Source organism: Ursus maritimus, unplaced genomic scaffold, assembly GCF_017311325.1.
Source record: "Ursus maritimus isolate PB19 unplaced genomic scaffold, ASM1731132v1 scaffold_12, whole genome shotgun sequence".
NCBI lineage: Eukaryota > Metazoa > Chordata > Mammalia > Carnivora > Ursidae > Ursus > Ursus maritimus.
The window spans coordinates 48,257,922-48,269,215 of NW_024423564.1; the positions used below are offsets into that span (position 1 = coordinate 48,257,922).

At 39.7% G+C, this 11,294-nt stretch overlaps 1 protein-coding gene across 1 annotated transcript in view; it reads left to right on the top strand.

Annotated features, from left to right (window-relative positions):
• The first annotated feature begins 479 nt into the window (after positions 1-479).
• Positions 480-11,294, top strand: part of RPE65 (retinoid isomerohydrolase RPE65) — a 19,997-nt gene continuing 9,182 nt past the window's right edge. Inside the window, exons 1-10 of the mRNA XM_008690732.2 lie at positions 480-510; positions 1,575-1,657; positions 3,302-3,452; positions 4,993-5,100; positions 5,203-5,344; positions 7,822-7,969; positions 9,190-9,271; positions 9,498-9,630; positions 9,738-9,877; positions 10,785-10,914. Of these exons, the coding sequence (XP_008688954.1) occupies positions 500-510; positions 1,575-1,657; positions 3,302-3,452; positions 4,993-5,100; positions 5,203-5,344; positions 7,822-7,969; positions 9,190-9,271; positions 9,498-9,630; positions 9,738-9,877; positions 10,785-10,914 (1,128 nt within the window). The 5' untranslated portion in view covers positions 480-499. The remainder of the gene's footprint in view (positions 511-1,574; positions 1,658-3,301; positions 3,453-4,992; positions 5,101-5,202; positions 5,345-7,821; positions 7,970-9,189; positions 9,272-9,497; positions 9,631-9,737; positions 9,878-10,784; positions 10,915-11,294) is intronic.

An 11,294-nucleotide genomic window follows, 5' to 3' on the forward strand; every position in this document is an offset into this window, starting at 1 on the left:
GTGACAACGTCTGTGATGACAGGGACAGTGCCCATCTGTCTGGCCCATAGACAATATGTAATAGATGTTTTAAAAAATAAGTAAATGAATGAATACATGAGAGTGAAGATAAGGGCACAGAGGTGGTAGAGGGAGATGAGTGCCAGAGAATGATGCCAGGTTCCAGTGGGGTGACCCGGATCAGCTCAGGCCTGATGCTAGCCACTCCCACACAGCTCCTTTCTTTCCAATCCACTTGTCATTCCCTTTGGGAAGGATTGAGGTCTCTGGAAAACAGCCAAAAAACTGTTATGGGAACGGCAAGCCCAAATAATGACTCAAGCATCAGGAGGATCTGAGTGCTGAAAGCCACTTCTGTTCCCCTTCTCTCAGCGGAGGGGGTGGGAAAACCCTAACTCCTTTCAGAGAGACTTAGAAGGCATATAAAGGCCCCTGGTTGAGGACTTGCTTCCTCATTCTGCACTTGGTGCCAGAACTCTCAATCCTCCACTGAGAGAAAATGTCCATCCAGTAAGTATCTCTGGGAGGTGTTTTTAAATGCCTTAGTGGGTCGATGGTAAATGGGCTATTTCAAGAGGTCCTGAAGAGGATTGATGGCCTGTTTATGGGAGGCCTCGGGTCTTGAAGGGGAGACTTTCTTCCTATTTATATATTGAAGCAAATATCTAGAATTGGGGTCTATATTACTGTGGGATTTTTATGAATGGGCCTTGAAAGCAGTTGTGAGCATGAAGATTGTAATGAGGCAAGCCTAGGTTCCAGCCATTTCCTAGCTGTGTGATTTTGGACTTAACTTTTTGTAGTCTGTGTTCTTCCATATACAGAATGAGCATAAGAGCAGTATTTTCCCCATTGTGGTATTGTGACATTTAAATGAGTTAATAGCATGCAAAATTCTTTTTATGGTGTGTGGCACATAGTAAGTGCTTAATAAAAGATAGCTATCATAATTAAGGAGTCTGGTCAGAGTTCCCACTCTAAGAAGTTATAAAATGAAGCCAAAGTGGGGAGGCAGGAAATAAATAAAAATATGAAACCTGAATCTCCTAGCCAGACTATTTTTAAAGAGTAATGTAGCTCTTGGAGATGGACGAAGAAATAGGATGATAAGAAGAGATGATGGTATAATATGGTATAATATGAATAACAAAGAATGAGTTACTGACCCAAAAAGCTGCCATCTCCCAACTCTTGGAGGGAGAGGGATGAGGCAAGAGAATCAATGATACAGGGCACTTAGAGTAGGGACAGGGCAGAATTAATCCTGGGGAAGACAAGAGATAGCAGCAGCATTAGTTGGTTTGTAGAATTAAGTTCTCTGTGACATTAAAAGGGAGGTCATTTCCCCTGACATAGAAGGTAGAGCACTGACCCAGCCTCCCTCCCCCCACTAGCAAACCTAAGGATATTTCTATCCCTCCAGCAAAGTGTGTGCTCCCAGCAAAGGCTAGACTGGCAGGGGTGCGCTGCCATTGAAACCAGAGAATACCTTTTCTCCTGGAGCTCTGCCTCTGTCTCAGGAGACTTCTCTGAATATCAACGTGGGCTTCTTCCCAATTATTCCACCTTTTTAGAGTTGAACATCCTGCTGGTGGTTACAAGAAACTGTTCGAAACTGTGGAAGAACTGTCCTCGCCACTCACAGCTCATGTTACAGGTTGGTCTCATCAGTCTTGAAACCGTCTTCTCTTGTTTTGTTGAGATCCCTCTTCTCTGGCTTTTTATTCATTGGCATCTCTCAGTGGTGGCTCCGCCTGTTGGCCCCAGAGAGGGAAATCTGAAGGTGTGGGCCTTTTATGCCAGAAACCCATTTCCTCTCATTTACCTTTTATTTCCCTAATGTAGAAACATGCTGCCTAACTGGAATTCCTTGAGGACTGAGACTACATCTTTGTCATCTTTAAATTGTCAGTGCCTAACTCAGTGCCTGGCACATAGTAAATGTCCTAGAAATGTCTGTTCCATTATCCATTCCAGTGTCTGGGTAAATGAAGACCTGGTGACAAGCATCTGGAAATATTATAATAAAGGGTGGTAGGTTTCCTGCCTGTTGTATTGCTTCTGCAGTCAGACAGATGTGGGTGCAAATTGCAGCTCCCTTATTTTACTAGCTGTGAATCTTACAAGTTACTTAAACTTTCTGAGCTTCAGGTCCCTTACCTATCAAAAACCAAACTTCCCCTCATGGGGATTTCATGAAGATTGAATAAGATAACTGAAAGATTCACCTAGTATCCAACACAAAGTGGTCAATAAGTAGTCGTTATTATTAATATTGTTAGCATTATCCGAAGACATCATATGATCCATACAGCATCCTTGCTTGGACATGGCAAGTGTCTTTCCTCCCACTTACTCTTATGTAAAATAAAAGGAAGGATCCAAATGTTCTTTTTCAGCTAGATTCTGATGCTAACAATTTAGGTTCTAGCAATCAAATTTATGTTGTGTTGTTAGTTAAGTCATGCCTTCTTAAAGCTTTTATCAGAAATATACATTCTTATGACGCAGGCTGCTGAAATTGAACTACAGGAAATAATCCATTTGTTTAAAAAGAAATTGCTAAGGATGAAGCAAACAGTGCACTTTTCAAAGGATACAAGGGCACAAACCTAACTGCTTAAACTGAAAGGCCTTACGGCCTTTGTTGTGTACTCCTCATTTTGCAGATGAGGACACTGAGCCCCAGAGATGGCACATAGCAAATCCTGAACCAGAATCCAGGTCTCTGACAGCCAGCCCCGTGCAATTTCTCCTTCAGCAGGTTAATCCTCATCTGGACAGTAGCCCATACCCTCAAACGAATTTTAGATTTTAAAAAGCCAGTATTCTTGTTGTCACTTAAATGATTTCTTCTATAGAAACACCTTTTTTTAGTGTTTTGATCCCTGTTCCTAATCCACCTTTCCTACCCCTCACTCCATCAAAACACATCAAGAAATTTGAAATTCTTCTTAAAAGAGAGATGCTAAAAATGCAAAATGTATTGGTATCTGGGGAAATCTGTTAGGTGCAGAATCCCATTTTCCTCAAGATGCTTTTCCTTGTCTCCTTCCAACCCTTTATCCAAACAGGCATTAAGACATTTCCCACCACTTGGTCTCCTAGTGAAAGGAGAGTCAAGTCAGCAGGCATTTTGTAAGGGCTGCCCAGGGTGAGAGCTGGGAATGAAAATCATTGCCAGCTTTACAAAGAGGCTGCCCAATTGAGCTGCTAATATAATCACCACCCCTTTACCAGGGATGAGCCCAGCAAAAGGCAGGGGTAAGAAGCAATGTTCTATGTCTCACCTTCATCACAGGCAGGATCCCCCTCTGGCTCACTGGCAGTCTCCTTCGATGTGGGCCAGGACTCTTTGAAGTTGGATCTGAACCATTTTACCACCTGTTTGATGGGCAAGCCCTCCTGCACAAGTTTGACTTTAAAGAAGGACACGTCACATATCATAGAAGGTAAAGAATGCCAGGTCCCACTCCTCCTAGGGGTGGGACCTAGCTCAGCTCCTCCTCCTACGTGCTTCTCAACCTCTTGAACCCAAGAGGTGACTTATAGATTTGCTTCCTCTCAGAATCCACTGGCCCAGGACGTTTGCAGAGATATCTGGGAGCTATGCTATGATAAAGAAGAACCTAAGAACGAGGGCTTTCAGGTCCAACATGCCCAGCTTCAAATTCTATATCTAGCAGACACCACTTTCCTAAATGGACAACCTTTGGCAAGATGTTAATCTCTAATTCTTGGTTTTGTCGTCTCTAAAATTCTACTTCAGGGTTCATTACAAGGATTAATGAAGTACCTGGGAAATATTCAGTAGTAATAAGTTGCTATTATTATAGTTATTGTTATAATTATTAGATCATTGGTTCTCTTGACTCCTTTTTTTTTTTTTTTAATAATTAGAAAGGCCCCTGGGTAGGAGGGAGGGGTGGAACAAAGAGGGAAGGACAAAATTATGTCATAATGATACAAGAAAGAGAAGTTTTCTAAGAACAGAAGATTGTTGCTAAAAGGCTCCAAGGCCTAAGCCATCACTCCAAGTACCCATTAACACCACAATAAGTAGTTTGCTTTTGTTTTAATATTCGGACCTGTTAGATGCTTTGTTGATCACCACAGGTATCAAGAACTTTGAAGAGACACGAGAAGGAAGAGCAAATGGAGGCTTGAAGTAGTCAGGATAACTCAGACTGTAATAGAAGAGAAATAGATCAGATCAAGCAAAAATTTAGCTAAGAAGTCAGACAAAGCTTTCATATGTCCCCTAAAGACCTTGGTACTTTTTTCCTCTTCATGACTTTGTTTCTTCGTCTATGAAATTTTAAACCTTGTTATATGGATTGGAAGAAGTGCAAAATCAGATTTTAATTGGCTTTCCACATGAGAAATCCTAGGCAACTTATGGGATATGGTTGCGGAGTTCCGTCTGTGCAAGATACTGGACTCAAGAACACCTACTTTTAAAACTTGCAAAATACATTTTTAAATTGAAGAAAAAAACCAAGAGTGACGTAAGGGAGATTGAAAGGAATATAATTCAGCACACCATGTTCTGTATTTCTCCACTCAGTGTTAGGTTGATGGGTTATGCGCCACAGGAAGTCAGAGGTCCTATGTGAACCACCCATGGAGGCTGCATGGTGTGATATGGAGAAATGCGTGTTTCCTGGCCCTGGCTGACTTGAGTTCTAACCCAGCTCCACCACATATGCCAATCACTTACCTTTTCTGCTTGGACACGGCAAGTCCAAGCCATGAGCCTCAATTTCCTCATCTTTGTGAGGTTTATAAGACATAAATTTAAGCTCATAGCACATTGTCTCTTTCTCTCTTAGTCGCCCTGAGAAAGTGACCTGACAATACTCTTCATTCTTCATGTTGTGGATTTATGATTCGAACTTGTTAAGGAAACACAGAATGACCATTCTCAGCTCCATATGGACCACACTGATTGCCCCTGCCTATGACCCTTTCCCGTGTCTCCATGTCCTTCAGGTTCATCCGCACTGATGCTTATGTCCGGGCAATGACTGAGAAAAGGATCGTCATAACGGAATTTGGCACCTGTGCTTTCCCAGATCCCTGCAAGAATATATTTTCCAGGTTACTGAAACTTGACTGCACGTTATTAAAGACATTTTACATTAGCCCTTTTCTCTCACGGCTTGATAGTTACTGGACTGAAAAATCCATTTGCTTCTGCAGGTTTTTTTCTTACTTCCGAGGAGTGGAGGTCACTGACAATGCCCTTGTTAACATCTACCCAGTAGGGGAAGATTACTATGCCTGCACAGAGACCAACTTCATTACAAAGATTAATCCCGAGACCTTGGAGACAATTAAGCAGGTAGGACACAATGCTCAGGCAAAACTGCTCAAGAAGTTAGAATTCGCAGTTTAGAATTAACTGCAGTTTGGGGGAAAGAACTTGAGAGCAAGATAGATTAAGTTTCACCTACTTGCTTTGTCATCAACTACTAGCTATGTGACATAGGGCAAATTTTGTTTCTTCATCTATGAAATTTTAAACATTTGTTGTATGGGTTGAAGGAAAACCTTATAAAATGCCTAAGATACTCATTCATTCATTTGTGACACAGATATTTATTGAGTCCCTTCCATGTATCAGAACTTATTCTAGATGCAAAGGATATATCAATAGGTAAGACAACCTGGGTAAGACAAAAATTTGGAATAAGTTGTTTAGCTAATGGGAAGCTACTGGAAGTTTTTGCTTGGAGATACGGTATCAGCAGAGCTGTGCTTTAGGGTATTTAATCTGGAAGCCAAGCGTGAACTGTATGGGAGGACAAAAGAGATAGGGATAGCAAGGAGACAAGTTAGGTGGAATTTAAGACCAGAACTAGAAATTCAGTGTAGTAGAAATAGAAAGGAAAAATAGTCCCAACCCTAGGCCTCAATGTCACTAGCTAATTTATGATTCTCAGAGGACTATTTACTAAGGCTTAACATATCCTCATCAATAGCTCTTTCTTGTTTTTAATGTATGTTTGTAATCGTATAAGAGTATGTGTTAGATCATTTGGAGAAGAAGTGAAACTGAATTCTAAACCATTCATTTAATTCTGATGAGTGAATCTGTGCTCAAATTACTATGGTAATATAATTGCAAATGTAAAGTTCATGTACGGCTCCAAAATAACCTTCATTAGGGGGTCAAGTTTCATTGTGAGCATCACTGTGCCTTGACTTCATAAAACATACAGTTTTAAAACTTGAGATTTTTTAATTACTGTTACTAAAATAGCCTCCTAATCAGTGCCTTTGCCTCCAGCCTGATTCTCTTAAATACAACTTCCCTAATTCAGTAGAAGCAATTTTTCTAAAATACAAGTATAAATGTGTTACTCTATCTGAGGCACCCACAGTTCCCAAGATAAAGTCCAAATGGGGCTTTGTGGCTGTCTGGCTCTTATTTCTCCTCCTCCATGCATGCCTTTCACAGCAGCCATGTTCGATGACTAGTAATCCCAAACAGCACCTGCTACTTCGCAATTCAAGCTCGTACATTAGGGTTCCCAGTCCCTGAAACACCTGTCATCCTTCTCCACCTGGCTAATTTTACTTGTTTTTCAAGCATTACTTGGAGTCATTGTCCTTGGAAGCCCAGCCTAATCTCCCAGTCTGGGTTAGATGACCTTTCTCTCCAGATAACCATTTTGCATTACCAGCAACACACTATATTATACACCAGCGTATTGGTCTAACAGTGCTATCAAATAGAACTTTCTGCAATGATGCATTGTCCAAGTGCTGTTGAGTAGTTGAAATGTGGCAAATGTGACTGAGGACCTGAATTTAAAATTTTATCTAATCATCATCAATCCACATTAAATTACATGGGCTACCATATTGGACAGCACAAGTCTAGACCCTGGCACAGTAATAATAGAAGTTCAATGAGTACTTGACGAATGATTGAATGAATGAATGTCTTGACTATTATTTAAATAAGAATGCTAAAAACTCCCTTTAAAACATATCTCCTCAAATAGAAAGAATTTTGGTTAAATATATACCTCATCAATTATTCATTCAATAAATCTGTATTGAGCAGGTGACAGGTAGAAAATTCTAGTGCTAATTTTGCCAGTGTGTGGCTCTGTATCCTTGAAAAAGTCACTTGACCTCTCTTGGACCTCAATTTCTCTTTCTGTAAACAGAGAGATTTATGCTAGATTTGTGATTCTGAATTTCTTATGAGACTCTAAATTGAATTAAAGCACTAAATCTTTTCTCCAAAAACATTTGCATTTAATTCCAGAAGATTCATAGTTCTCCTGAAGTCTATTTGGGTGACTCTATACTAAATAGAATCCTGGGGTTTCTTTTGGTTCCAAATTTATACTCTGTGCAAGCCACTGGATTTGGTATTTAGGTTATACTATACAAAATGGCCATTTTCATAAAATAAAAATTATTGTATAACTCAGCAATTTCACACAATTCATCTAATACAATAAGGAGGATATAAAGAAATCCCAGGATTCACATTATCAGCTTGAGGACAATCTGCATGTGCAAAAGGAAAATAACTAACCAGAGCAGTGTATGGGAACACAGTCAAGAAGATCTCCAAGATTTCAGAGGTGTGGCAGGTCAGCATGAGGGGCAGAGGAGAGCTCTGCACTGAAAACAGGAATTCAGGCAGACTTGAAAGACGGTAGAACCCAGAAAGATGGAAAGAAAGAGAAAATGCACTTTGGGTGAGGGTACAAGTGGTAGCAGTAAGGTCAGACCTATGGACAAAGGGGTAATACAGTCTTTCTCTTTACATGAATGACATCTGCTCTCCTTCCATAGGTTGACCTTTGCAACTATGTCTCTGTCAACGGAGCCACTGCTCACCCCCATATTGAAAGTGATGGAACTGTTTACAACATTGGTAATTGCTTTGGGAAAAATTTTTCAATTGCCTACAATATTGTAAAGATCCCTCCACTACAAGCAGGTCAGTTTACCAATTTGACTCTTCTTAAAACAAGTATCTGTATTGTGAGAAAATTACTGGAAATGGGATACCAGATCAGAATATCAGGATCACACTATAGCTGCACGGTTAAATCACTTTCAGATTGTCCTTTGCCCCTATCCTACCATGGACCAATGCCCAGAAGTACCGTAGCAGAAAATGACAACTTGAAAATATAGAGAGCAAGTGGCCAAATCGTATTCTACAATGTTTCAAAAATGTAGTGTGTATATGAGTATTTGACCAAATAAGAGTTAGAATCAAATTCAGGAAATACTTATCAAGCATTTATTCACGTGCCAGGCAAAATTAAATTTTTAAACAAATATATGTGTATGCATAATAGCACACACGCATATATGAGAAGGTACTAAGTATTTTGTGTGTGTTCAATTCCCAAAGCCACAAACAAATCTATTAACTCATATTAATATTATGGAGAAAGAATATTAAAACAGGAAAGAGAGTACTCTTTAGAATTCTCCATTCATCCTCCATTCACTGCCAGAAATTTGATAACCATCTTGGTGACAGAATTATTTGAATACATATGGATTTTTGTTTAGTATTGCATAGCATGGATCTCAAAGTGTAGTCCCTGGACCAGCAGCATCACTTGGGAAGCCACTAGAAATCCAGAGCCCCACCTGTGGTTGACTGAAGGAGGAATTCTCAGTGTAGACCCACAATTACTATTTTAAGAAGCTCTTTATGTGATTCTGATGCACACTAAGGTTTGAAGACCACTGACATAGTAGGAAACAAACTTTGCTGTGCTTAAGAATTACCATACAGAACTAATGACACAAACCCACATATACTGTATTTTACAGGTAACTTAAGGGATTATGAAAGGCATTTTGACCATACTAAAGTTTTGCCTTACTCACCGACTTAGCACCTACCACCTCCAGTTGTTAAGACGCATGCAACTCCACTGTCCTCTGCCTGCTACAAAACTGTTTTGAGTACACTTTTCCAAATCTGCTGCTGTTTGGATTTTCCTGGGTGACTGCAGCTTCACATGAAATTTCCCTAATAAATGCCAATGACTGAGAAAATGAAAATAAACCCTAAAAAAAAAAAAAATCAAGATCTGAAAATGTATTTCTTTACTTGCATAAGCTGTTCTAAATGCTTTGTATTAAAAGAGAAAAAAAGAGGCTTTTCCAAAGCCTTTTAAAACCGCTTTATTTCAGACAAGGAAGATCCAATAAGCAAGTCAGAGGTCGTTGTACAATTCCCCTGCAGTGACCGATTCAAGCCATCTTACGTCCATAGGTAACTTGAAGGCCTGCTATGAATCTTCAGGAAAACTCAAGTTTAAAGATCTGCTTTGCCTACCTTTGATACCAATCCTGATCACGACATTTTCTTGCAGAAACCTAAATTTAAATGTAATTAATTTCATGTAGGCACTGTTGATTCAAACCTCATGTGCACATATTTCTTTGTGATTTGAGAATCAGCCCTTCACATTCACAAGTCTATTTGTGTTCCTAAACAGTTTTGGTTTGACTCCCAACTATATTGTTTTTGTGGAGACGCCAGTCAAAATTAACCTGTTCAAGTTCCTTTCTTCATGGAGTCTTTGGGGAGCCAACTACATGGATTGTTTTGAGTCCAATGAAACCATGGGGGTAAGTGGTGCATTTATTTGTCAGGTTTAGGATTCCGAAGAAGGCATTTTGCAATGTATACTGTCTTCCTTTTTAAATGCATCAAAATATTTTCCTCACTTTTCAAGGTTTGGCTTCATATCGCTGACAAAAAAAGAAGAAAGTATCTCAATAATAAATACAGGACCTCTTCTTTTAATCTCTTCCATCACATCAATACTTATGAAGACAATGAGTTTCTGATTGTGGATCTCTGTTGCTGGAAAGGGTAAGAAAGAACATTGGATAATGTTACATCTCCAGTCATGCCTAGAAATTAGGGGCCTTTTTCAGAGAAGCTGCTCTCAGTATTTAATCTGAATTACAGCTAAAAAAAGCAAGAAATATCCTTAAGTCTTGGAATATAATTGAAAAAGCAGGAGGGAGGCTAGGTAATCAGAAGCACTCACAAAACGAACATCAAAACCATGGTTAATGATTGAAAACTGATCAGGTTTGAGCCTGACCTGAAAATAAAAGGTGGTATGATCTGATAAGTGAATTTAAACTGAACCTCACTGCAACTTGCCAAGTTCTCCTGGAGGGCCTTGAACTCCACCCACTCTGGGTTTGGAAGAAAGAGGCACGCTTTCTTGAGAATACCAAGTCACTAAAAAGATAGTAGCCCCAAAAGACAGACAGAATGGTGATGGAGAAACAGAACAGAAAGTATCAAAACCTGCTCTTATTTAAACATATTGGTGAGGCAGGTTTGTTTGTTTATTTGTTTTTCATGAAGCATGGGCAGGAGGAAATGGCTCTAATATACTTGGGTCATTAGCAGTTTCTGGGTTGGAGAATAAAAATCAGGCAGGTTGGGGCACATGGATGGCACAGTCGGTTAAGTGTCTGACTCTTGGTTTCAGCTCAGGTCCTGATCTCAGGGTCCTGGGATCAAGCTCAACCTCAGCTCTAAGCTCAGCACAGATTCTGCTTAAGACTCTCTCTCCCTCTGCCCCTCCCCCACCCCTCCCCCCTACCCCGCGCTCGCTCACTCTATCTCTAAAATAAATAAATAAATCTTTAAAAAAAAAAAAACAGAACAGGCAGGCACTTGTTCTTTTAAAAGGCATGGATCACCTGTCTGAAATTATTTGCAATTGTCTGTGCTCATGTCTGACTTCTTACTTTTGCAGATTTGAATTTGTTTATAATTACTTATATTTAGCCAATTTACGTGAGAACTGGGAAGAGGTGAAAAAAAATGCCAGAAAGGCTCCCCAGCCTGAAGTTAGGAGATACGTGCTTCCTCTGAATATTGACAAGGTAACCGCCCCCTACACAGATTTCAGATATATCCGGATTTGTTCTCCTGCCTTATGTTTATACATAAAATCTTGAAATTTCAGAGCTGGAAGGAACTTTAAAAATACACTAATTCAACTCCCCTCATTTAACAAACGAGGAAACTGGAGCTCAGAAGAGTGACATGACTTAGCAAAAGCCAACTGCAGCAGAGCCAAAATGAAAACCTGGTTTTGATGCTAAATCTGCTGTTCTTTCATTTGCAAAAATCTTTTCAAAATATATTTTCTCAGTGAATAGTGCAGACCACTGATTCCTAGGATCTTCTGTCAATAATATGAATAATTTAATTTAAATAATTTGAAATTCTAAAGAAATGAAGCATTAAAAAGTAACCCTGT